The 26,650-nt window shown below is 52.1% G+C and overlaps 2 protein-coding genes and 1 non-coding gene across 8 annotated transcripts; all 3 read right to left on the reverse strand.

Moving 5' to 3' along the window:
- Positions 1 to 1,778: 1,778 nt before the first annotated feature.
- MBD3 (methyl-CpG binding domain protein 3) lies at positions 1,779 to 14,061 on the reverse strand. Of its 6 annotated transcripts, none has more exons than XM_036312682.1 (6): positions 13,904 to 14,061; positions 8,613 to 8,772; positions 7,887 to 8,024; positions 5,298 to 5,388; positions 4,690 to 4,867; positions 1,779 to 2,631 (listed from the first exon to the last, which is right to left on the reverse strand). In XM_036312682.1, the coding sequence occupies exons 1-6, from the start codon at positions 13,915 to 13,917 to the stop codon at positions 2,436 to 2,438; spliced, it is 777 nt and encodes a 258-aa protein (XP_036168575.1). In that variant the 5' UTR covers positions 13,918 to 14,061; the 3' UTR covers positions 1,779 to 2,435. The 6 variants fall into 6 exon arrangements, with proteins under 6 accessions (XP_036168575.1, XP_036168574.1, XP_036168570.1 ...); XM_036312681.1 differs by having other exon boundaries at positions 1,779 to 2,649; XM_036312677.1 differs by having other exon boundaries at positions 1,779 to 2,649; positions 13,808 to 14,043.
- Positions 14,062 to 17,103: 3,042 nt separating this feature from the next.
- Positions 17,104 to 17,241, reverse strand: LOC118659473. The gene has a single exon (XR_004968586.1). It is a non-coding gene; the product is annotated as a small nucleolar RNA SNORA8 (small nucleolar RNA).
- Positions 17,242 to 21,636: 4,395 nt separating this feature from the next.
- On the reverse strand, positions 21,637 to 24,496 carry LOC118658907 (cytochrome b-c1 complex subunit 10). Its single transcript, XM_036314719.1, has 3 exons — positions 24,332 to 24,496; positions 22,419 to 22,566; positions 21,637 to 21,800 (listed from the first exon to the last, which is right to left on the reverse strand). The coding sequence occupies exons 1-2, from the start codon at positions 24,379 to 24,381 to the stop codon at positions 22,446 to 22,448; spliced, it is 171 nt and encodes a 56-aa protein (XP_036170612.1). The 5' UTR covers positions 24,382 to 24,496; the 3' UTR covers positions 21,637 to 21,800; positions 22,419 to 22,445.
- Positions 24,497 to 26,650: the final 2,154 nt, after the last annotated feature.

Raw genomic sequence — 26,650 nt, forward strand, 5'->3', positions numbered from 1 at the left:
GGGCAGTGAACTGGCCCCCCGTTTAAAAAGTTTCAGGACCCCTGCCCTAAACCGTTGGCTCAGAAACCCTGGCGCCCTTGTCTCTGGGAGTCTCGCTGGGGAGAAAAAAGAATTCAGGTGAGACCCTCAAGCTTGGAAAGTGTCAGGAAAGGCTCTATGATGGGACTGGGGCATCCCATTCTCACACAGAACCACTGAGTCCTTCCAGGGACCCAGGCTCTTGTCCTTTTTGAGGTCAGTGGCTGCTCAGGGCCTCTCAGTGGCCAGAGGCTGGACACAAACACCGTGTTGGAGTCATGAAGACCCAAGTTCTTCCAAACGGTGCCCCTAGGCAAGTTGCTAACTTGAGCCTCACGTTTTCCCTCTGGAAGCTGGAACCTGTTCCGGTGGGTGGGCAGGGCTGTCTGCAGAGTGAACAGTGCATGCGGAGGGGACACTCGGAGTGGGGAGGGGGCAGGGGAGACAAAAAGATGAACAGAGACTCCATGTGGGGGTGAGGAGGGGGTCCAGGCCACTAAGCCTGACCTGGGGGCAGGCAGGTGGATCAGGGTTCTCCCAGCTCTTGCACCAGCCTTGTGAGCTGACGGGCAGAAGGTCCAATTCAGGCCCCCAAGGCCAGACTCAGCCATGTCCCTGTGTGCCCAGCCCTGAAGATCCCCCCTCCCTCCCAACATACCCAAACTGGGAGCTCCAGGTGCTCCAAGGGAGTCTTGGGGACTTCGACCAGTAGGTGCGGGAGTCCCAAATCTTCTGGAAGCCTCCACATCTGGCTTTATGCTAACAGTGCTGGGACTGTCAGGCTTCCACCTTGGAGTCTATGGGGAAATCTGCCTTCCTCTGGGACAGGCCAGCCCCTCCTGATTCCGTTGTCACCCAGCCCAGAATTGATGATCCACAGGATGCAGGCCTGGCAGGCCCAGACGAGGCCCGTTTTGCTCAGAAACAAACACCATTCTTCAGATTGAACCCAGGCTCCAACCATGCTCGCCCAAGAAGGCTTTATTCTGTCGTCTGTCACCCACAGTAACCTCCCTGTAGCCCCTCTACTCAGACCTGAGGGACCTCAGGCCCTCCCAACAGGCACTGGGACCTGTACAGGGCAGCCTTCTTGGTTCTCAGAATTTTTCAACTTGACTTGGAAGGATGTGGTCAGTTTGACTGCACCAGCATCCTTGGAAGATCAAGAGGGCAGCAACCACTCACAGCTCTGAGGGGTCCCATGTCACCCCGCACCCCTGACCTACATGCCCCGGGTGTCTGGCCAAATGACTCAGCAGTTAGGATCCTTGCCGTCACAAGCTGTTGGTCAGGGCAGAGAGAGAAACCAATATTGCCTTCCTTCACACCCCAACCAAGGATCAGTCCCAAGGCACTAGGGCTGTAGGGGATGAGTGAAGTAACAAGATTGTGATGATCTTTGCCCCAGTGCTTCTCGGAGACCACTATTCTGGGTGTGGCACTTAGAAATGCTTGGCCATGAAACACACCTCTAGACAGGAACACACAGGAGCCTGGGCCCCAGTGGCAGCTCCAGCCAGGCCACATGACAGCTCACAGCCAAAGTGCTGGGTATTAGCTGTACCTGTTATACAAGGAAAAACGGAGGCACATGGGTCAGCCCTACTGTGCTCCTGGCGATGAGCAGTCCTCCTCAGATGCTGGTGGCTGACCCTTTGGCAGGACCCACCAGGCCAGACAGTGAGGTTTTCAGATGAAGTCCAGATTTCACATCCTCGTCCAGCAAACACAAAAGGTAAAGAAGTTACAGGACGTTCAGCCTCGTTTGTACCACCGATTTATTGAAGGAAAACGTCTGGGCTGTGCCGCTTTCTTTCAGACACACTCTTGAGTGTCACGGCTTTGCTCAGCTGGATGGGCACTCGGGGAACCACCCTGCAACCCTTTCTGGGAGGGCTGACAGTCTGGCCCAGAGGATTGTCCCTCACACTCAAGGTCGGGAGGTAAGCCTGTTTCAAAAACCCTTTTCTGAGCTCAGGATGGCGACAGAGTCCAGAGGCCCAGTTGCACCCAGGAGCCACATCCCTGCAGGTAGGGCCCAGGAGCAACCAGCACTTCCAGAAGTCTGGCCCTTCAAAGAGCAAACATGGGGGTTTGCAGGGCCGGGGACCATCCTCCAGCCATGACCCTAGGTGTCCTAGTGGCCAGGGGAGTGGACATGCCTGGGGAGGAGGGCCACCTTCCCCCCAAGCCTGGTCCCATTAGGGCAAGGGCTGAGTCTGTAAGTGCCCCACACAGGCCTGGCTCTGGAAGGACAGGGAGGGCCAGGCCACCCTGGGCTCCTCCAGGGAGACAGGTGCTCTCCTAGCACAGCCGATACCCAGCGTGGAACAGGTCCAAGAGCTCTTGGATTGTCTCTTCCCCCTGTGGTCATTACCCAAGCACATGCTGTAGCCTGGGGTCCACCTACACCTGCTCTACATGTGCTCCATTTCCTGGTCTTGGTCAGGCTCCTCCTCCTCATCCTCTTCATCTTCTACCTCCTCTTCCGCACCTGGCTTGTCCAACGGTGCCTCACCATCCCGGGCCAGCTCCTCCACATGGGCCAGCATGTCAGCCATCAGCGCCTCTTCCAGCCGTTTGCGAACCTGCTGTACCAGTTCCTCCTGCTTCCTGGAGACACATGGAGCGCTGACAGGGAATGTCCCGATCCGGGAAGACCGGGTGCGAGGCCAGGAGGATGGGATGCACAGACATACATGGGCTACTGATTTTGGGGCCCGAGGGTCCTCCAGCCCCGGCCTGTGGCTCACACTCCCTTCTTGAGAAGGTAGCTCTGACTCAGTCTTCCAGATGGCAGACCCAGGGGCTCGGAGTGCTCACTCTATTCCTATTCCACTGGCCGCCTCACTCCCTCTTTCCACCACCCTGTCTCCCCACCTCCTGACAGGCACTACCCCAATCAGTTGTGGTCGTTCTGGTCTGCCTGATGGCTCTCCTCCTCCCAGAATAGGTGGTCACCTGTCTGCTTGGCTATTCTGGTCTAGTGCACATGTGTAAGCTCTTTCGCTAGCACTTGAGTGGGGTTTGCAAAGGGAAAAAAGACCACTGAGTGTCCAGTCCACTGCCTAGCCAGTGTCACCTGTCTTGTGGATGACAGTTTGCAGGTAGAGAATTCTAGGTGGGGAGTGGCTTTCCGTCTTTTTTTAAAATTTTTAATATATATTTATTGATTTCAGAGAGGAAGGGAGAGAAAGAGAGATAGAAACATCAATAATGAGGGGGAATCATTGATTGGCTGCCTCCTGCACGCCCCCTACTGGGGACAGAGCTTACAACCCGGGCATGTGCTCTTGACTGGAATCGAACCCAGGACCCTTGAGTCCGCAGGCCGACGCTCTATACACTGAGCCAAACTGGCTAGGGCTGGCTTTCTGTCTTTTGGCAAAGAAAGCGGCTGTAGCCTGGCAGCTTGTCCATCTGCTTCCCCTCCCTGTGGCTTTTAAAATCCATCTCAAGTTCTATATTTTCACTATAACATGAATCTAACGTTTGTGTCTGTTGCCAGGTCTAATAAATGTTGGCCCTGTCCCTGTCCTGTGTAGGGGGCGTCCTTTCTCTCCTTACCACTGTCTTTTCTGCACAGCTGGCTACTCGCCTCTCCAGACAGGACCAAATCCACTGCCTAACCCATGACTTAAATTTTTCATTTTAGTGACTTCTAATTGTAGTTCTGCTTAGCTTTAAAAATCCTTCCAGTCTTTTTGGAGTTACGTTCTTTTTTTATACTTTCAATTCCCTCTCTTGCCCTTTCTCTTGGGCAGACTCTCTGCATGGGAGACTTGGGGGTGGGGGTGTGGTATCTTAGTTCCATGTCCTCACCTTATAGGGGCTTCTCTTATATCCACGAAGCTTTGAACCCCCAATTCCCGAGACAGGAAGCCCACAAACCCACAACCTAGCACATACACCAATCAGGCCATGCCTGCTCTGGTGGTTTCCAGCCCTTTTTTTTGTGGGGGGAGGGGGATCCCTAAATTTCTTAACTTCCCTTGACCTCATGAAACTTTTTGTTGTTGTTGTTAATCCTCACCTGGGGATATTTTTCCATTGATTTTTAGGGAGAGTGGAAGAGAGAGGGAAAGACAGAGAAACATTGATGTGAGAGAAACACATCACCTGGTTATTCCTACACACGCCCCCACCAGGGCCCAGGCCAGGGAGGAGCCTACAACCAAAGTATGTGCCTTTGACTGGAATCGAACCCAGGACCCTTTGGTCCACAGGCCAACACTCTATCCACTGAGCCAAACCAGCTAGGGCAGACCTCACAAAACATTTTAAGTTTTGCACTGACATTTAAGGTTTTAAAGGATGCGTATTTATCCTTTCAGCCTTTTGACGTTTCCTGCCCAGTGCCAGTTCAAACCACCTCCTTACCAGGTCTTCCCAAAAGGTTCCAGCAAATGGACGCCTCTCACTCCGAGTCCACCTGCACCTGGGCACTACCAACTCAGGCCCACACTAAAGCCCCAGGATGTGTTTATCTTCACCTCTCACTCAGTACTTCCTGTTCCTGTCATGTGCCCACTTCCTGCCACTCTCTAGAGCCTCCTCTGTGCCACAGCTAGCATCCCACCCCTCAGCAGGGCCCGCAAAGGCCTCCTACCCCTGAAGGCTCGAAGACACACTGGCCAGGAGCCAGAGAGGGTGAGGTGGGAGGGCAGCTACCTGATGTCCTCATCAGTCACCATGAAAGCCTTGCAGAGGGGCTGGGCCGTGTTGAGCCATACTCCAGGGTTCTTCTCCACGGCAGCCGAGAGCTGGCCAGTGATGGGCATGGTGCTGGTGTGCAAGGCGCTGGCTATGGCCGAGAGCAGGGTCTCATCTGTGCAGCCGGGTCCCACGCCTGCAGGGGCGCAGGAGGTACAGTCACCACCAGGCACTGGCCTTTGTCCCTCAACCTCGGATGTTGTCCCCAAACCTCCCTTATGGGCAGGCAGTTGCTCTCCATCAGAAAGGAGCTCTACATGCTCAGGGATGGACGGTTGTGTTTATGGTGCAGGAGCAAAATCACACCCCAAATTTTCCCAGGACCCTCCAGGACAGATGCCTCTTGCTGGTCCAGTGCCTCCCCCCAACCTCGCCACCTCCCCCCGCCCCGCCCCCCCCCCCCCCCCCCGCCCCCGATGTGTTCTGCTCTGGGTAGCTGTCTCCAGGACCAGATATCAGGTGTCTGCCCCTCTGACCCAAAGCTGGAGGTTGGAGGGTCCCTTCCTTTCTCCTGCAGGCCTGGCCCCTTCCTAGCTTCCCTTACCCATCCTGGGGTCTGGGTTTACCTTGCAGACCTTTAGGGAGGTCCATGGTCTTCACAAGCTCTTCAGCAATATCAAAGGCATTCAGGCCACTCAGCTTCTTCTCCCAGAAGAGCTGCCGCCGGACAGACAGATGTGAGGCCAAGACAGCAAAGCACCCCCATGCACAGGTGAACCATAGCAGTCCGATGATGGCTAAAGCCCATCCACATGTAGTGCAGTGGTTGGTCTCAGCATGACCTCTAACCCCTACCCTGGCTGGGTTGCTGACATCCCAGCTTGAGAAATGAGGGTGCCATGGCCCCAGCGGGATCCACACCCAGGCCCATCTTCCCAGAGCAGAGAAACGCCAACTCCAGTTTTTGGCAGGACAAAGACCCAGGATGTTAGATGTGCGGCGATGTTCCCAAAAGACTGTCCCACACACCCTACCATACAGTGTGTGATGTTTGTAAATATGTATGAAAACACCGGCAATTCTCAGTTTAGAAAAGCAGGTTATACATCCATTATGTCTGATCTTATTTAAACCCCCTTCCCCCACACAACTTAACCATTTATTCAAGAAACATTGGCCAGCCCAGCTGGCGTAGCTCAATGGTTGAGGGTCAACCTATGAACCAGGAGGTCACGATTCAATTCCCAGTCAGGGCATATGCCTGGGTTGTGGACTCGATCCCCAATGTGGGACGTGCAGAAGGCAGCCGATAAATGATTTTTCCTCATCATTGAGGTTTTTATCTCTCTTTCTGTCTCCTCTGGAATCAATAAAAATATTTTAAAAAGTAAAACATTGGCCAGAAAAAGCCCCAAGTGCCGCAGCAGCCCTCTGCATGGTGGGTGGGGCCTTTGCTCCCCACAGAACTAGGTTCTGGGTTGACTGTTCCGGACTGCACTTGGGCTGAGGGACCCACCAAATGGAGGCTCTGAAGAGTGGACTGAGCATCTTCTCTGAGGAAAACACCAAATGGTGGACGATGCCGGTGCTGCAGGAGGGCCTGGAGGTCTTGGGGCCTAGAATGGGAGGCTTTCATGGAGGATCTGGCAGTGGCATCTAGGGCTGAGGTCGACGCTGGGGTAGGGTCAGGGTGAAGGCCGCAGAGCTCGAAAAAGCAAGGCCAAGGACAAGGAGTAGACCCAGTCACCAAGCTGGGCAACCTGGTCAAGTACACGAAGATCAAGTCCCTGTAGGAGATCTGTCTCTTCTCCTGCTCATCAAGGAACTGGAGATCACTGAATTTTTCCTGGGGGTATCCTTCAAGGACAAGGTTTTGAAGATTATGCCCGCGTAAAAGCAGACACCCGCTGGCCAGAAGACCCAGGTCAAGGCATTTGTCACCATTGGGGACTACAATGGACCTGTTGGTCTGGGTGTTAGTGTTCAAAGGAAGTAGCCACTGCCATCTGTGGGGCCATCACTCTAGCCAAGCTCTCTATTATCCCTGTGGTGAGGCTACGGGGGTAACAAGATCAGCAAGCCCCACACTGTCCCCTGCAAGATGACTAGCTACTGTAGTTCCGTGCTGGTGTGCCTCAGTCCTGTCCCCAGGGGCACTGGCACAGTCTCGACGACTGCTACACCTTGAGGGTCAACCTATGAACCAGGAGGTCACGATTCAATTCCCAGTCAGGGGCTGCACTGTCACCCTGGGCAACTTTGCCAAAGCCACCTTTGATGCTTTCTCTAAGACCTACAGTTATCTCACCCCTGGCCTTTGGAAAGAGACTGTGTTCACCAAGTCTCCCTGTCACTGACCATCTTGTAAAGACCCACACCAGAGTTTCTGTGCAGAGGACCCAAGCTCCAGCTGTGGCCACCACATAATTTTATGCAAGAAAAATAAATTGAGCCCGGCTGGTGTGCCTCAACGCCTGAGCATTGACCCATGGACCAAGAGGTCGCTGGTTCGATTCCAGGTCAGTGCACATGTCTGGTTTGCAGGCTCAATCCCCAGTAGGGGGCATGCAGGAAGCACTGATCAATGTTTCTATCTCTCTATCCCTCTTCCTTTCTCTGTCTCTAAAATCAATTAAAATAGCCCTAGCCGGTTTGGCTCAGTGAATAGAGTGTCAGCCTACGGACTGAAGGGTCCTGGGTTCGATTCTGGTCAAGGACACATGCCTGGGTTGTGGGCTCGATCCCTAGTAAGGGGTGTGCAGGAGGCACCCGATTGGTGATTCTCTCTCATCACTGATGTTTCTATCTCCCTCCCTCTCCCTTCCTCTCTGATATCAATAAAAATGTATTTTAAAAATTAAAATTAAAATCAATTAAAACATATTACCAAAAGAAAGGAAAGAAAAATAAATTGATACCCTGGCTGAGTATTAGAGCACTGTCCTTTTTTTAATAAGAGCATTGTCCTGATAAGTCAAGGTTGTGGGTTAGATCCCTGGTCAGGGCACATAAAACAATCAACCAATGAATGCATAAAACAAGTGGAACAACAAATCGATGTTTCTCTACCATCAATCAATCAATAAAAAAGAAAAGAAAAAGAGACTGAATTAAGCCTGTTATTTTTTTCAAAAAGAGAGGACCCAGCTTGGAGGGAACAGTAGATTCAGGGCTGGGCCTGACCTGGCCAGGGTGTGTGCAGGGCATGTGCTCACCTGCCGGGGCTGCTCCACAGCCTTCTGGGGGTCACTCTTCACCTTGTTGCTGGGATGGTTGGTGATCTTGGTCACTGGCTGCTTGAAGATGGATGCTGTCTGCCTGACAGGGAGGGCTGTGTTCAGATCAGGTTTGCCCTGTGGAGACAGGAACAATGCCACTCATGACTCTCCAGAAGCCCGACTCCTGTGTTCTCCCAGTCACTAGCACACCCTGTGGCACCCACACCTGCAGGAGATGCCAAGTCCAGTCCCTGCCTATTTGTTGCCCTCAGTGGGGCTCAGGACACACACTGGCCCTGTCCTTGCCTCCTGTGCTTCCTTCTCTGTGAAGTACTAGCCTGGGGGCACCCTGGCTAGCTGTCTAGCAGTCAGGGCAGGGACAAGGTCAAAGTCCCACTGAACATGTGTCCATCAGAGACTGGGGACACACACAGGGTCACCGGGTACCCATGTGGACTGTCAGCTGTTGAAGACACTGTTCAGGGAAGGAAAGTGCAACAAGCACCAGAAGCAGCCAGAGACCTCTCAAGGGACAGAATCACGATTCCTTTTTTCTCCTTTTCTGTGGCCTCCAAATTTCCCTCAGCAAATAGTTACTTCAACACCAGAAGTAAACTCCATTTCAGTATCAGCTCTTTCCCCCACCACAGTGGGTCTGAAATGGTGAATCGCCGCCCCCCGCCCCCGCATTGTGATGGGGTGGAGCAGGGCAGGGTGGCTCACCTTGACCTGGTTGGAGGAGTCATAGCGCACCCGTTGCCGGCTCTTGTTCATCTTGCTCATCAGCATCTTGCCCGTCCGGAAGTCGAAGGCCCCCAGGTCCATGGAGCCGCCCAGGTACCGCGCCAGCTGTGGCTTGCTGCGGAACTTCTTCCCACTCGGGCTGCGGCCAGAGAGGAGTCAGTGGCTGCAGGATGCGCCGGGCCACCCCACACCCCCAACTTCAGGCCCAGAGCAGAGATGAGCACCTGGATCTACAGAGTGGTGGGGCCTAGCCCTGAGAGCCTGACTGCCATTTTCAGAGCATCTTGAGACTAGACCCAATGATAGCAGGTATTGGAGGGACATGCCCTGATAGCAACCTCCTTCTAGTGGTTATGGCGTTGGGACTAGGGGCTCCTGGGGGCCAGTAAAATCTCATGTTAAGATTCGGGACCAGGACCCCAACAACTGCTCAGGCGTGACCTGTTGGGAAAGCTGGAAAGCAGGAGCTGTGATGACCTGGCTGTGAAGATTCGCATCCTGCTCAGCTCTGAGGACACAACACCCACCCACAGGGCCACTGTGCAGCAAAGTCAACACCACCATGCTGGACAGGACCAGCACAGGACCCAGCATGCAGTGACAGTCCTGCCACGAAGACTTGTGCAGCCACTTTGGAAATAGTCTGGCAGCTCTTCAAAGGACCAAACAGCAATCCCACCCCTAGGTATCTCCCTGAGAAATGAAAACATACATCCATGAAAAAATTTAACCCAAATATTCACAGCAGCAGGATTCACAATAGGCATAAGTGGCAACAACCTAGATGTCCACCAGCTAATGAATAGACACAACATGACCCCATCCACACGCTATTACGACTCGGCCACGAAAGGGAGGGAAGCACTGACACTCTACAATGTGGCTGAACCTTCGAAGACATGCTGCTCAGTGAGAGGAGCCAGCCACAAAGGCCACAGTGTGAGTTCATTGATGTGAAATGCCCAGAACAGGCACATCCCCAAGTATGAGTAGATCTGTAGGTGCCCAGGGTTGAAGAGTAGGATGGAGGGGTAACTGCTGATGGGCATGGGGAACCTTGGAGATAAGCCCCCAATTTGAGCAAGTGCACACCTGCCCCCTCCAGTCCTGTTCACACGTCCAGGCACACAGCAAACCAGGGACAATGGAGGGCGGGACGGGGCGTTCCAGCCAGAAGGAAACCTATGGCACACTCAGCTCAGGCAGCCCTGCTGGCACCCCCTACTGGGTAAGGTTCTTGCAGGAACTTCTTCCCTTGGCCTGGCCACGTCAGCTAGGACAGGGCGCTTTAGCAGAGCGCCCTACTGCCTAAGGCTGCGAAGGACTCTTCTGCAAGATCCACTTTTATACTATGCTCTGTGCTGGCAGATATGAACACCCAGCCCATGTGCCCAGGGCAATGGAAAGGCAGAGGGAAGGAACCCACTCGAAACATTCGCCAACATTTCTTTGCCTCCAGTCACTTCCACTCGTTGCTGTTGTCTTTAAACATGAATGAGAACAGGGAGATCAAAACACAGAGCCCAGCTGGTGAGGCTGAGCATCCACCCATGAACCAGGTCACGGTTTGATTCCCGGTCAGGGCACATGCCCAGGTTGCAGACTCCATCCCCAGTGGGGGGCGTGCAAGAGGCAGCCAATCGATGATTCTCTCATCATTGATGTTTCTCTCTCCCTCCCTTCCTCTCTGAAATCAAGAAAAAAAATATTTTTAAAACAAAACACAATGCACAGGTTAGCAGTTGCTCAGGGCTGGGGATAGGGGAATAGGGCATTGGGGTTCCTTTGGGGGTGATGAAAATGTCCTAAAATTGACTGTGGCGATGGCTGTATCTTTGAATATACCAAAATTGTACACTTTAAATGGGTGACTTGTGTGGTATGCATACCCTATCTCAATAAAGCTGTTTAAAACAAGTGCCAGGGGCTCAGAGAAGGAATGGGGAGCGACACTAATAGGTAGAGGGCTTTGATTTGGGATGAGAATGTCTGGAACTAGAATGGTGACGGTTGCACAATGTTGTGAAATGTACTAAAAATTGCCAAATTGTAAGCTTTTAAAGGGTGAATTGTATGGAATGTGAAATTATATCTCAATTTTCAAAACAGGTTTTGCAGATCTGTACTGACAGATTAAGACATCCCTGACATTTAGTGAGAAAACAAATGAGCCCTCAGCCCTTCTCTGGAGTAGGCCTACCGGGGAGCCCAGCTGGTTGTGGGATGGGAGCCTGTGCCCGTGTGGAGCCTGGGGGTCTGAAGAGATGCAGAAAGACAGACACTGGCCTCAGACCTGGTCCTGCCCTATACCTTTGCTTCTCATCAGTAGATGGTCTGCTGCTCTGGTTTTCCTAAGTCTACTTCTACTTTCAAATGAGATCTTTCGGAAAAATCCTCTCAAAAAATTATTCGTTAGGTCAGGGAATTAACTTCCCGCAAGTCCTCAGTTTCCTGCCTGGATAGAAAATGTCAAGCAGGGACTGTTTTCACAAAGAAAACACGGGGCAGCCAGATGTTCTACTCCATAACCCCCAGTCTCAGCAGACTCTGGGAGTGAAGTTCAGACAAATCATCAAGACGGAGGGTTGGGTGGATGAGCCCCCAAGGGGTGGTCCATAGGGTCACTCCCTCTCCTGCATTGCAATTCCTCAAAGGAGACATTTACTCACTACCACTCTTGGGAGGAAGACAAGAATTCAAGGCCTGCGTGCCCCTAGGGCAGTGATGGCGAACCTTTTGAGCTCGGCGTGTCAGCATTTTGAAAAACCCTAACTTAACTCTGGTGCCGTGTCACATAGAGAAATTTTTTGATATTTGCAACCATAGTAAAACAAAGACTTATATTTTTGATATTTATTTTATATATTTAAATGCCATTTAACAAAGAAAAATCAACCAAAAAAATGAGTTCGCGTGTCACCTCTGACACGTGTGTCATAGGTTCGCCATCACTGCCCTAGGGGCAGGGCTAGAACTCAGGGCCAGGTCTAATCTGACTCCTCCGCCCCCCACTGCTTTAAGACAATCAGGAAAATCTACCCATGCTCTTCCCCAGTAGCTGGGTTCAGAAGGGGTCTCCAGAGGGTGGTGCGGGGGCCAGGAACTCACATTCCAGGAAAACACCACGGTTCCCCATCATATCCCCCCTAGATCTCCCACCACTGGGAGAAAGGGGGACAACTGTCGGGTCACTCAGGCCAGAGACCTGCAATGAAGCTGGACTCCGTGCCCTCCTCCTCTCCCATCTCAGGCCCTCACCTCTTCAGTGCAGCCATGGGAAACCTGAAGTTGCATCCGTCCAGCCTGTTTTGGAGCTTTCCCCCACCTCCAGACCCCTATGTTCGGGGCGGGGCCTCACTCAGCTGAAGTTCTGACATGCTCCCAGGCAGGAGGGGATGAGGATGCTCTAGCCATGCTGGCCTTGGTCCAGCTCCTGAGCTGCAGACTGCTCTCTGCTGCCACAGGCCTCGGCACAGGCTCCTGGTGTTCCCACTGCCTGGACTGCTCTTCCTCCCAGCTTCACTGTTAGGGCTCAGCTAGACATCACCTCCTCAGCTAGGCCCTCCAACCTGCCCCAGCTTCTGCCAGGCACCCCTACCACCTGCACTTCTCAGCATGTCACCACCTAAAACCCAGGAGTAACAGGGTGAGGGCTGGTGCCTCAGCTGTCACCTGGAAGGGGAGGGCCGGGGTCTTACTCCCAGCTGAATGGCCAGGACCCAGCAGTGCCAGACACCTAGCAGATGCTGCCGAGATGTTAAATTAACAAAGGACTAGAAACAGAGAGACCTGCCTTGGTCCTTGGATCTAAAAGAAAGCAAGCACACAAGCATGCTTGGAATTAAATGAGGCACATGGTCCTACTCTGAAGCCTCCCCACTGACCCAGGACAGAACTAAAAGGATTTAGGTTTTCTAAAGACCCTGCGAGGGAGTGATCTCACCGCAAATGACAGCAGAGGAGAATGCACGTGTCCCCAAGAAACACTTTTGCAGCGCCACTATGTCAATGAGTAAGTTAAAGGTTCCAGCCAATTCTGTAAACTACGTTTGGAAGCCCACAGTTTCGCTCCCATCGCTGCCCTGCACTTTTTGGAAACCGGAAACCAGAGTCTGAGCTTGTCCTGGACCAGTCACTATCCTTGCCCAGCTCACTTCCCTCCTTCCGAAAAGGGGCTAGCAAAAGCCTAGTTCTCCCCCTCCCAAGTGCTGGAGGATGGAGCATTGCTTCTGCTTTTCCTTGGCCTCACCCAGCCAGTTTCTGGGCCCACAACCAGGCTGCATAGCCCCCAGCACCAGCTGGCATTCAACAGGAGGCAGGTGTCCTGCCGGCTCTTTCATCAGGGACCTGAAGCAAAGGGGAGGGAACCGTCAAAGCTGGCTCAGAAACAAAAGCTCCTTCCAGCAGTCAGGGGGGAAAGAGGGAGAAGGCACACAGCAGATGGCCCACTGTCTGGGAATGGGCTTCAAGCCTCCCACTAATTCTTTGTTCCACGGAGAGGGTTCGGGCCCATTTGGCCTCTTCTCCCGGGCTAAGGGCAGCTCCTGCTTCCAATATTGGGGAGAGGGACTCTGAAAACCGCGGACCACTACCCACAGGCTGGGCTCTGTTTGTGCGGGGTTCATAAAGTCTCATGTCCCGCGTCTCTGTGACTGAAGGATATACGACCAACGTGGTTGCCGCTCCCCAAACAAGCCCAAAGATCGGAAAGGGTGACCATTCAAAACACGCATCCCCAGCCCCCCACCGCCCCCCGGGAACCCAGGAATCTGCTTTCCTAGGTATGCCCTCCCCTCCCGGGCCCATCAGAGAAAACTTAGCCCAGCCCCCACCCCTGCCTCCCAGCGACATCTGGCCTGCACCGGCCGGCGCCCTTCGGCCCTCTGGCAGGTTTCCCATGGCTGCCGAAGAGAGGCCGGCGCTCGACCGTCCGTTGCAGATTCAAGTGCCATGCGGCCACGTTGGGGGCGCACGCGCACTCGGCCAATTTGGGGGCGGGGGGCGGGGAGGCCGCCGCGCGCGCGCACTGGGCCGGGCGTCCGCCGCGCGCCCAAACGCACGCACGACGCACGCGCGGGGGCCCAGGCCGCGGCCCCGGTCAGGGTGCCCAGGCCGCCGCAGAGGCCGCTGGGAGGCGCTCGTTGGGGCCCTGCCCGGCTAGCACGTTCATTCACCTATAGTAAAAGACATCCCTGTGGCCGGCCGACAGCCCCGACCTTCTGGGCACTTCTTCCCTTTCCCAGCCCTGCGGGAGCGCCGGGCACTCCCACCTCTTCCGCTCCATCGCGCCCGACTCCTCGGCCCGCCGCCGCCGCCGCCGCCGCCCGGACCCCCGGTCTCCGCCGCCTCAGCTGCCTCCGCCGCCGCCGCCGCCGCCACTTACCGTGGCTGTTCCGGCCCGCAGGCCCCCACCCTCCACCCCCAGCCGGGCGCGCGCCGGCTTTGCCGCCCTCTCAGCCCCCTCCCCGCGCTAGCCAGCCCCCGCTCGGGGGGCCCGCTCCGCCCACCCGCCCGCGCGCGGGGCCGCGTGCTGCGCAGGCGCTGCGCAGGCCCCGCCCCGCGGCGACAGCGCCACTCCGCGCCCGGACGGAGTCACCGGAGGCGGCACGAGGCTCGCGCGCCCCGCGCCTGCGTTCTGTGTTCGCGCTGCCCCCCGTCTCGCAGGGATCTCCCTCCTGCGCCTGTCACCACGACCCCGCCTGGGTCCCGGATGCCAGCCCGGCGGCGGGCCTCTAAGCCAAGCCTCCCGGTCTCACGGCGTCCAGCCTCTTCACCGGGGTCCACATCCCGGGCCGTGGCCGTGGGCCACCCCGCTGCATGCCCCGGGTCCCACCAGCGCTTTTCTGACGTCTCCGAATCCGGCAGTGCGCCGCCTCCTCCCCGCCTCCACCTTAGTCCGGCCACCGTCTGTGGGTTGGGGGTCTCGCCCTCCTTCTGTCCCCCTCCCATAACCTCCTCCCATCCCAGCCAGAGGGTCCAGGTGGCGCTGCCCTGGCAGTCCCTCTCATGGCTTCATTGTTCCCCGGAGCAGAGCCTGGCCGGCCCGGGCAGGCGTTGAGACTGCAGGAGTGGACGGCGGTGGGTGGCGGGCGCCAGGCCCGGCTGGACCTCCTGCCTGCCGCCCTGGAGTCCTGGGGTGAGCGGGAGGGTGAGTGAGAAGGCCCAGGACCACCCAGGGAGTGCAAGAGCGGCAGCCCGCGTACCTGCTTCTCCCCAGCAGGTGTCTTCCCAACTCTGGGCCGCGCGATCCGTGCTCAGGTTGGAGGCAGGTCCCAGGCGGGGAAACCCAAGCCCACAGCAGGCAGGTGTCATTTGTTTCAAGTCTTCAGGTGAGTGCAACTTCAGAAGATTCCTTATATCCCTTCCCCCCCTGGGTTCTCTAAGGGGGAGCTGCACAGACAGGTGAGCAGGCAAAGTAGCCAAGTGGGCACCCTGAATGGGAATGGGGGGTGACGAGATTCCAAAGCTGGTTTGAAGCCTTAGGTTTCTATCTGCAGAGTTCAGACCCAAACCCAGGGCTCCAGGACCCTGGCCTTAACTAGTCCTAATCTGCTAGATGTGTTTTCCTGTGGGTGTGACTTTATTTTTTAAATTAATTTTTTAATCTTCACCAGAAGATATGTTTTTATTGATTTTTTTAGAGATAGAGAGGGAGAAACATCAATTGATTGCATCTGGGGAGGGAGCTGAAATCTAGGTATGTGCCAGGACTGGGAATTGAACCTGCAACCTTTTTGGTGTATGGGTTGAGGGTCCAACCAACTGAGGCACCTGGCCAGAGCATGAGTTTATTTCTTAATATAAGAAATATTGCCAAAACCGGTTTGGCTCAGTGGATAGAGCGTCAGCCTGCGGACTGAAAGGTCCCAGGTTCGATTCCGGTCAAGGGCATGTACCTGGGTTGCGGGCACGTCCCCAGTGGGGGATGTGCAGGAGGCAGCTGATCGATGTTTCTCTCTCATCGATGTTTCTAACTCTCTATCTCTTTCCCTTCCTCTCTGTGGAAAATCAATAAAATATATTTAAAAAAAAAAGAAAAGAAAAAAGAAAAAGAAATATAGCCCTAACCAGTTTGGCTCAGTGGATAGAGCGTCCACCTGCGGACAGAAGGGTCCCCGGTTCAATTCCGGTCAAGGGCATGTACTTTGGTTGCGGGCACATCACCAATAGGAGGTGTGCAGGAGGCAGCTGAATTGATGTTTCTCTCTCATCGATGTTTCTAACTCTCTATCCCTCTCCCTTCCTCTCTGTAAAAAATCAATAAAATATATTTTTTAAAAAGAAATATAATTACAACCCAGATGGTGTGGCTCAGTGGTTGAGCATCGATCCATTCACCATGAGGTCCAGGCACATGCCCAGGTTTCTTCAGGCTCGGTCCCCAGTGGGGGGTGTGCAGGAGGCAGCAGATCAATGATTCTCTCTCATCACTGATGTTTCCATCTCTCTCTCCCTCCTCCTTCCTCTCTGAAATCAATAAAAAATATATTTTAAAAAAAGAAATACAATTATAGAGACAACACATTAATTGTAATCAGCGAAGCCATTTGGACACATATAAAGGAAAAAGTATTAACAACACTCCCACCCCGTGTCATGGGTCCCGAGGATTATCCCCTGTCCTGCTTTCAGTTCTTGGGGTATACACAGAAATGGAATTCCAGAAGTGAAATTGCTGAGTCAGATGGTAATTCTATGTTTAATTCTTTGAGGAACTGCCATCCTATTTTCCACAGCAGCTGTCCCATTTCATATTCCCATGAACAGTGCACGCAGGTTCCAGTTTCTCCAGATCCTTGCCAGCACTTATTTTCTGGCATTTGTTTTGTTTTTGATAGTAATCATGCTGATGGATGTGTGGTGTTGGATCATAATTTTGATCTTAGGAACCACTGTCAAATATACAGCCTATGTGCCGCCTACTTTCTCCTCACATGCTTCTCAGGGAATCTGGCCCAAACTTGGCCCCTGGAATCATACCCCAAGCAACTGATCCAGAGGCTGTGTACCTGACTAGGAGAGCGGGCATGACCCCAAGAGGGAGGGACAGGGCTGCCCACTCCTCTCCCCTTCGGCTGGGCCTTCCCTGCACTTTGCTCCTTTGAAGTAAACCCCCTTTCCCAGGCAGGCTGGCTCAGTCCCCAAGCAGACACCCTCCCCTGCCCACCTCCACAAGGGAAAACAGAAATTAAACCAGAAGGGGCCATATGAAGAACCTTTAAAAGACTTTCTATGGCAGGGTCTCCCCCTCAGCACTGTTTACATCAGGAGTCCAGTTATTCTCTGTGTACAGGGGCCCAGGGGTGCTTCCTGGGCATTGTGAGATGTTGAGCAGTGTCCCTGCCCTCCACCTACTGGATGCCAGGAGAACCCTGAGATGTGACAACCACAGATGTCCCCAGACACTGCCAATGTCCCTGCAAGCTAATATGAGGCTAGGGAGGCAACTCTCCTGGGGCCCAAATTTAAGGTGTGTGTGTGCCAAATTACCAGGTTTAACATGCTTAAAGCCGAGAAAACCAACGATGCCAGATACTGAATTTATAACGCACTGTCCTTTGAACACCCAGCAGGAATAAACTGCTGAATGCTTTTACCATGCAGTGTATCAGAATGTTAAATTTTTAAAAAAATATATTTTATTGATTTTTTACAGAGAGGAAGGGAGAGGGATAGAGAGTTAGAAACATCGATGAGAGAGAAACATCGATCAGCTGCCTCCTGCACACCTCCCACTGGGGATGTGCCCGCAACCAAGGTATACTCTTCAGTCCGCATGCCGATGCTCTATCCACTGAGCCGAACCAGTTAGGGCTTAAAATTTTAAGTAAATACAGAATTGAGCAAACAGTGCTGTGTCAAGCCATTTTGGAGACCAAGACAAAATGAGACATGCCCTTTATGTTGTTTTAAAATTATTTTTTATGTACTTATTTTTTATGTAGTTTTTTTTAACGATTAAGTTTTTCCCCCGGAACATTAAAGTTATTAAAAAAAAGTATTGCCCTAGCCGGTTTGGCTCAGGATAGAGCGTCGGCCTGAGGACTGAAGGGTCCTGGGTTCATTTCCACTCAAGGGCACATGCCTGGGTTGTGGGCCCAATCCCCAGTAGGGGGTGTGCAGGAAGCAGCCGATCAATGATTCTCTCTCATCATTGATGTTTCTATCTCTCTATTCCTCTCCCTTCCTCTCTGTAAAAAATAAAATATATTTTTTAAAAAACTATTAACCATTACAAAAATGCCTAAAAATATGGGAATTGGGGCATGTTTCCTTTTGCACAGCCTGTCCACGCTGCATGTGTTAAATACTGTTAACAAAAATTTATGAATACTCATTTATCTCACAATTCACCATGTATTTAAGTGACAGATATGTTCATATATGTCTGAAAGAACATCTCAAGTATTATAAATGGCAAGTGACAGGAAATAAACATCCCTGGCTAACTGACTAGTTAATAAATGTTAGTACCAGGCAGTTTTAAAAACTGAGGCTGCTGCCCTGGCCAGTGTTGCTCAGTAGTTTGTGGAGTGTCATCCCATGCACCGAAGGGTCTTGGGTTTGATTCCTAGTCAGGGCACATAGCCAGGTTTGGGGTTGGATCTCCGCCGGGGCATGTACAGGAGGCAACCGATCAATGTCTCTCTCCGTTCCTTTCTCTAGAATCAATGAAAAATCTCGGATTAAAAATAAATTACTTAAGTGCTATGTGTGTCACTAATTTAACTTTTTCAAAATTTATTTTTATTGCCGAAACTGGTTTGGCTCAGTGGCTTAGAGCATCGGCCTGCGGACTGAAAGGTCCCAGGTTTGATTCCGGTCAAGGGCATGTACCTGGGTTGCGGGCACATCCCCACTGGGGGATGTGCAAGAGGCAGCTGATCGATGTTTCTCTCTCATCGATGTTTCTGACTCTCTATCTCTCTCCCTTCCTCTCTGTAAAAAAATCAATAAAATATATTTTAAAAAAAAGAATACAAAAAAAAAAATATATATATACTTTTATTGATTTCAGAGAGGAGGGGAGAGGGAGAGAGAAATAGGAACAGTAATGAGAGAGAATCATTGTCTGCCTCCTAATGGGGATTGAGCCTGCAACCTGGGCATGTGTCCTTGACTGGAATTGAACTCGAGACCCTATCGCAGGCTGACGCTCCATCTACTGAGCCAAACTGGCTAGGGCTCATTAATTTAACTTATATAGTAACAAGGGTATTATTCTTCACCTTTCCTAATTCTGACCATATAGTTTTCCTGTTTTCTATTTTGATTTTTCCATTGCTTTCTTACACTCTGTATTCAATTTCTAGCACATCACTCCACTTCCACATTTTTGCACTGCTTACACTTATGTGCAATCTTATTCCTTGCCTGCACAGATGTGGAAAGCTGGATATAAATGTTAAAGCTTGCTTGTTTTTTTAAAGCTTGAGTTTTATAAACATTTTATTTTATTTTAAATATATTTTGATTTTTTACAGAGAGGAAGGGAGAGGGATAGAGAGTTAGAAACATGGATGAGGGAGAAACATTGATCAGCTGCCTTCTGCACACCCCCTACTAGGGATGTGCCCACAACCAAGGTACATGCCCTTGACTGGAATTGAACCTGGGACCTTTCAGTCCGCAGGCCGACGCTCTATCCACTGAGCCAAACCGGTTAGGGCTTATAAACATTTTAATGTGTAGTTTGGACATGATTTATTGACTAAAGTTCTCTAATCTGGAAATGAAATGCATGCCTTCCAAAAACGTTCTAGCTTTATTACTTCCATAATAAGCATTTCATTGAGAAATATCAACCTAACTACAAAAAACAACAACAACACACACACCAAAAAATAAAACTAAGGATACTGCTTAACACCTAGAGTGCCGGGAGTGCTATCGCGCTCCCCCTGCAGTGTCACTATTAGATGCTAGTAGTTCACTCTTTATGTGGGGAAAAAAAATTAAACATCTTAACTCAAAATGCCTTGGAAATTTTAGCATAGTTCCTAGGATATTGGTTGGCACTCAGAGGGTTAAGTGGTCACCCAAGCCATCAGGTTACCAAGTCTTCAGCATCACCACATCCAGGCAGGGCAGACTTCAGAGCAAGGTTTAATGCATTCACACATCCAGGAAATAAGCCTTAGATGAACAAAGTACATGTGGAAAGGTGTGTAGTAAATGCCACTACTTGTGTTAAAAATATACAGCTGTTATGGACTGCATAAGGGCTTCCTGCCCCACAAATTCCTATGTTGAAGTTCTGAGCCCCAGTGCGGCTGTCTGGATTGGGGCCTCCAAGGATATAAAGAGGTTAAATGAGATCAGAAAGGTGGGTCCTGGCACCCGGGGATCAGTAGGGTTCTAGGAGACACCAGAGAGCCCACTTGCTCTCTCTTCCTCCCTCTACTCAGGCATCAAGTCAGAAGGCAGCTGTCTGCAAGCCAGGAGTCAGGTCCTCACAAAGCCAACCCTGTTGGAACCTTGATCTTAGACTTCCAGCCTCCAGAACTGTGAGAAAATTGAAACTACTTTCATTATCTAAATTCTGTTAAGAATAAAATAAGATAAATTCTGTTAAGCCACCCAATTTGTGGTATTTTGTTATGATAGCCCATGCAGACTAATATAACAGCTATTTTAAAAAATATACTGTCTATATATAGAATCTTTCTAGAATTTTCAAGAACTTGGCAAGAATTAGAACTGGGCAGGGGCACCAAAGGGAACGGACTATGCCTTATCCGTATGTACCTACCTGTTTTTATATCCTTCATGTGATGGTTTCATACATCTGTTAAGTTCTGATATCCTCTTTTGAAAACAGTCTAATTCTTCTCCCCTTGTGTGTGGGCTGGATGCGGGGATGTGGTCCTAGTGAATGGAATGTGCAGTGAGAATAGAATAGAGGATGGAGTGAGACTTTAGAGGGTAGCTCATAAGACATGTGGCTTCTGCTTGCTCACTGTGAAACCACTCACTGGGGGGTGCAGGGGGTGGTGCGGGAGCGTTAGCAGCCACACTGTGAAGATGCCCAAGCAGCTCTGTGGGCAAAGCCACCTGGAGAGGAGCTGAGGCCTCGCTGTGCCAACAGCCACATGAGGGAGACACTGGCTCCTCCATCCGCAGTCTGGCCTTCAGATGAGGTGGCCCCTTGATTGCAGCCTCATGAGAGATCCTGAGCCAGGACAACCGATAAGTTACTCCCAAATTCTTCGCCCTCAGAAACTGAAAATGAGTGTTTGTCATAGGGTATTTCTTTCTTTTTTTCTAAAGATATATTTTTATTGCTCAGCCAGTGTAGCTCAGTTGGTTGAGGTTGTTGGTTCAATTCCCGGTCAGGGCACATGCCTGGGTTTCAGGCTTGATATCCAGAAGGGGGGCATGTGGGAGGCATCTGATCAATGTTTTTTTCTCTCTCCCTCTCTAAAATAATAATACCAAAAAACATTGATCTGCCGCCTCTTGCAGGCCCCCACTGGGGAATCGAGCCCACAACCTGGACATATTCCCTGACCTGGAATCAAACCAGCAATCCCTTGGTGCATGGGATGATGCTCAAGCAACTAAGCCAGTGGTTCTCAACCTTCCTAATGCTGCGACCCTTTAATACAGTTCCTCATGTTGTGGTGACCCCCAACCATAAAATTATTTTCGTTGCTACTTCATAACTAATTTTGCTACTGTAAACAATATGTAATTATATATGTGTTTTCCGGTGGTCTCAGGCAACCTCTGTGAAAGGGTTGTTCAACCCCCAAAGGGGTTGCGACCCACAGGTTGAGAAGTGGTGAACTAAGCCATACTTGCCGGGCATTATGGGGTAATTTCTTAAGGTAACAATAGGTAAATGCACTTTATAGGTATTACCTATTAAATACCTAAATAACCAATTTCTGCCAGCCATTAGGAAACTCAGAGATTTGCAAAATTTTGGAGCTGAAAGGACCCCTGGGTCTCTCGAGCCACCAGGTTACCAAGTCTGCAGCATCACCATGTCCAGGCAGGGCAGGTTTCAGAGCAAGGTTTAATGCATTCACACATCAAAGTTATTTTCAGAAACATAGAAAGTCCTAAGTCACACTGTAGATTTCCTCTCGATCCATGCCGAAGGCTGGGGCTTTTCCAGATGCAGCAGGTGCTGAGAAGGAAGCTGTTGGCACCACCAGTCACCTAGAGGGGAACAAGAGGGTGAGCAGAAGTCTCCTGGCTCCAGATCTTATGGGGAAAGAGGCATTGAGCTGTGAGGAGGAACACAGATGCTGTAGCCATGTTCCAAAACCAGATCTAGCTGTGCCATCTAAGGGCTGCAGCTCCTCCTCTGTGACATGGGGTAAAGCCACGCACACTCACGTGGGGAGCAAGCTAGTAACATAGCACAGTGATGATGGTCACACGGGACTAATGGACAAGTCTGAAGGGTCATTACTGTGGCCCACCAACTCCACTGCCCCATCTGTAAAATGGGCATCCTTCTGTCCTACCCAGGGCTGGGCAGATTGAGATGGCAAGTAGGGTGATAGTCATTCTCCCAGATCGAGCAGTGAACTGTGCCCATTCCCTTGTCCCATAAACTGAGGCTGCCAGCTGGCAGCTCTGGGCCATCAGGCAGGAGGTACCTGAAGAGCCTACCCAAGAGCTCCGCCCTTAGGCGCGATTCTCCAGGGTGAACAGTCCAGCCTACCAGCCTTGCTGCCCTAGGCCTAGGAATGGGGAACCCACCTTGCGGAAGGTCACTCCTCTGCCATGAGGGAATCATGGGATTCACCTGCCGACAGCTGCTAAACTTACCAGAGGGGTCTGAGGAGGTCAGTTTAATTAGTCGTCCTTCTTAAACTTGCCATTGATGTAGGGCACCCAGTCCAGAATCAGCCGCCAGTCGGTGGCCCACACTAGCCCCACGGCGCCCACGGTGCCCCACATGCCCGCCGTGGGGATCCTGTGAGAGGACAGTGGGGGTCAGGCCTTGCTGGGGTCTCATCCTCCTGGTAGCACATGTGGGTCCCTCCCCGATCCCCAGCTACTGTAATATCAAGTATCCACCATGCACTGACCCCTGTCCAGTGTGTGAACACTGCTGATGATCCTGCAGGGTGGGCACAAACAGAGGACTCTGAAGTGACTCCACTCTTATCTGCTTTCAAATTGGGACCTGCCTAAGATTTTATTTGAGGAATTTGCTACTAAAAAAAAACACCAAACCTGCTCAGCCAGTATGGCTCAGTGGTTGAGCACTGACTTATGAATCAGGAGGTCAAGGTTCGATTCCTGGTCAGGGCACACGTCCTGGTTGTGGGCTCCATCCCTGGGGGTGCGTGTGTGTGTGCAGGAGGCAGCCGATCAATGATTCTCTCTCATTGATGTTTCTCTCTCCATCTCCCTTCCTCTGAAATCAATTTTTAAAAAAAAATATATTTTATTTATTTTTTACAGAGAGGAAGGGAGAGAGATAGAGAGTTAGAAACATTGATGAGAGAGAAACATCGATCAGCTGCCTCCCGCACATCTCCTACTGGGGATGTGCCCGCAACCCAGGTACATGCCCTTGACCGGAATCGAACCTGGGACCTTTCAGTCCGCAGGCCGACGCTCTATCCACTGAGCCAAACCGGTTTCGGCTGTCTCTGAAATCAATTTAAACACACACACACACACACAAGTTGTAACCACCATTGCAATGGCTAATACGTGCATGCAAGCACCATATATACAGTTTACAGTGATTGGCTATCTCCTGCAACAGCCTAGAACTGAAGGAGGCATGAATATCAGGGTCTCTGTTTTACAGATGAGAACAGGCACAGAGTGGGTGAGTTACTCCCTTGAGGACACAGTCTTACAGATCTCATTTACTTTCTCTTGTCCACTGACTAGAACATCAGCCACAAAGGTTCCATTTATTGCTGTGTCTCTGGCACCCACTATGTGCTAAGTGCTTACTAACTGAAAGCCTGGATGAGTTTGTCGCTGCTCTGACCAAGTCCAGATGAGAATGAACCGACTGAGCTGAGTTCGGGAAGTCAGAGCCAACAGGCGGAGGGAAGGCGGAGGGACTGCATCGGCGCTGGTGCTTCTCACCAGATGCACCAGGAACAGCCTTCAACCCCTTCAACCGTCCTGGGCCCGGGTCACCCCGGCTGTCAATCATCGACATCAGTGTCCACCTGAAGGACTCTGCCAGAGCCACTGTCCAGAGGCCGCTCCCACTCCTGCCTGAGCTCGGGGGCTCGCCTGCCAAGCGTAGGCCCCTCTTTCTTAGCTCCTTAGGCAGCCACCCCAATCCCATCTACTTCCCACAAGGGTGCAGAGGCAGATGCAGCCGTGGGCTTCATGCTCCCAGTACAAGGTCATTTAAAACGTCAAAAGCAAAGTCGGGAACATACACGATTAGTTTTCAGGCCCGAAGAGCTGAGCCGAGGATGCTGGGCGGGACAGGGGGCGCGCCTCCCGGGTGGGCAACGTCGTGGCCCTCAGGTGGGAAAACAGGCTCAGAGCGGTTCGGCCTCGGACCCGGAGCCCACCACGTACTAGTGTGTGGCTGGGCCAGACCGCTCCGCCTCTCTGTACCTCAGTTTTCCCATCTGTGGCCCCGCACAATTATGGGTTTGGGGGCGGCGGTGCGCGCACTAATTGGGGCCGCACAGCGGCGGGGCGGACCGCGAAGGACGGGCGCGGGGTACGAAGGGTAGAGGTCAAGACCTCACCAGTTCTTGGCCAGTTGGAGGTAGCGCGGGCCCAGGAACTTGCTCAGCATCGCGTCGAGGTCCGCAGCTCAGGGTGACCTCGGTTGCTCCAGGCCGGGACGCACGACCTAGGCCCGCAGAGATGCCCCGCCCCGGGTCACCAGACCACGCGACATCCGGAACCCTGGCCGCTGCGCGCGCAGACCCGGAACACATAAACAGTTACTTCCGGGGCGGGGCGGATGACGTTTAGACGCGGGCGAGAGTGGGCGGGCTTATGAACACGTGACGCAGGAGCTCCGGTTCTGCCTTCCCGGCCGCTGTCCCAGCGGCCCCCTGCTGCACGGCCTGAGGCCACCGAGGACGCCCCGCGACATGTGGCTGGTAGCTCCGTGTTTGCACTCCGTGCCAGGCTTTATTTACAATGAACGAAACTGAGGCCAAGCTAGGAGGGGACTTGCCCAGAGTTGCCCAAAGGGGCAGGGTGCGATGTGAACCCACTTCTAGAGGAGTCGGGCTGTAGCTGACCCGCTGTCAATGGGGCCTTGGCCAAAAGGCAGAACTTCCCCAAATCTGTTTGCTCTTCGCGATTGTCTCTTGGAAATTTCCTGCACGTTTCGTTTTTGAGTGCGGTGCTCCCTTCCCCCCCAACCCCCCCAAAACACACACCCACACCCACACCCCAACCCCCCGGCGGCGGAGGGCAGCGAGATCCAGGCGCCCAGGATACCCGAGTCCCGATAGATGCGCCGCCGGGCCAGGGCCTCCCCTTCATGGTTGACAGCCGCCCAGGCGCTCTTTTGCCCAGCGTGGAGGCTGCAGTTCTGGAGGTAAGGCCCGGATGCCGTGGGTGTGTGTCCAAACCCTGCCTTGGCCTCAATTCTCCACCCGCAGGGCTGCAGGTTCTGACCTGACCCTGACTCCAGGCCTGAGACTGGGAACTGGCAATAGTATGTAGTGACTATGGTCTGGTTTCTCATTCTTTTCAGTTGCCTGAGAGTTTTGAGTTTAGTATGAGAGAGAACCTGAAAAAGTCTCTGTCCTTGCTGGAAACTTAAAAAGTAGGAAATAGCCCTGACCGGTTTGGCTCAGTGGATAGAGCGTCGGCCTGCGGACTGAAGGGTCCTGGGTTCGATTCCGGTCAAGGGCATGTGCCTTGGCTGCGGGCACATCCTCAGTGGGAGGTGTGCAGGAGGCGGCTGATCGATGTTTCTCTCTCATCAATGTTTCTAACTCTCTATCCCTCTCCCTTCCTCTCTGTAAAAAATCAAAAAAATATATTTTTTTTAAAGTAGGAAATAGGGGCCGTCATGATTGAGAGAGAGGAGGAGAAAGACAGAATAAAGCTGTCTGCAAAGACTAGCATACATAGATAGGCATGGATGTCTGGGGCTACAGGTCTTGATCCACCTCTATTGCTCCTTCTGCATAATGTATTCCAGCTCACAAGGCAGAATGCTTTCCTTTTAGGTGATAAGAAAAGCAAAAACCAGTGTAAGAGAAAAGTTTTATGGCATGTTGTGTAGCTTCAGACATGGCTGGATTTGGGAGTCTAGCAATATCATTATGAATCTCTCTTTTCACCTCTCTGTGTCACCCTCATTCTCTGGCAGACTCTTTCTGGGCAGCATCGCCTGCAAACTCTGGGTCATATTTCAGCAGCCCTTGCAAGAAGATGGGACCTCTTTCCCAATAATTTCAGAAAATGTCCCAAAGCTGGTTCTTGTTAGCCTGCTATGGAAACAGGGCAGAGCCACCCTTTCTCATATGAGGACATGGGCTGAAATGGGAAGAAGAGGATCCCCAAGAGAATAGCCAGGATTCTGTGACCAGAGGAGATGGTGGGTAGCAGGGACTGCTGACCTCCCTCCCACCCTGCTGACCCTCTGCCCAGGCCTCCTGGATTCCCTGTGGGGTTCTGTCTGCCCCTCAAGGGGGTAAACAGAACTCCTTTCGTGTGTTTACTGATGCAAAATTCACATAACCTACTATTAACCGTTAAAGTGTACAGCGCAGTGGCATTCAGGGCATTCACAAGGTTGTGCAACTACCACCCCTATCTAGTTCCAAAACATTTTTATCTTTCCTAAAAGAAGCCCCATCCCCATTAGCAGTCACTCCCCATCCCTCCCCAGCTCCTGACAACTATGAATCCACTTCGTCTGTGGATTCGCCTGTTCTGGACATTTCACATAAATGGAATCACACTGTATGGCTTTGTTTATCTGGCTTCTCTCACTGAACATCATGTTTTCACGTTGTAGCAAGTGTCAGTGCTTCACTCCTTTTTACAATTATAGTTGACATTCAATACAATTTTATATTTCAGGTGGACAGTAT

Source organism: Myotis myotis, unplaced genomic scaffold (genome assembly GCF_014108235.1).
Source record: "Myotis myotis isolate mMyoMyo1 unplaced genomic scaffold, mMyoMyo1.p scaffold_m19_p_6, whole genome shotgun sequence".
NCBI classification, from domain to species: Eukaryota; Metazoa; Chordata; class Mammalia; order Chiroptera; family Vespertilionidae; genus Myotis; species Myotis myotis.

Coding starts and splice junctions, on each gene's coding strand:
- MBD3 (XM_036312677.1), bottom strand. CDS start 13,917: ATGGAGCGGAAGAGGTGGGAGTGCCCGGCGCTCCCGCAGGGCTGGGAA. Junction 5,389..7,886: donor CTGTGGAGCAGCCCCGGCAG/GTGAGCACATGC, acceptor GTCCGGCGGCAG/CTCTTCTGGGAGAAGAAGCT. Junction 2,650..4,689: donor GTGACTGATGAGGACATCAG/GTAGCTGCCCTC, acceptor ATTCCCTGTCAG/CGCTCCATGTGTCTCCAGGA.
- LOC118658907 (XM_036314719.1), bottom strand. CDS start 24,381: ATGCTGAGCAAGTTCCTGGGCCCGCGCTACCTCCAACTGGCCAAGAAC. Junction 22,567..24,331: donor CTCCAACTGGCCAAGAACTG/GTGAGGTCTTGA, acceptor GTCCTCTCACAG/GATCCCCACGGCGGGCATGT.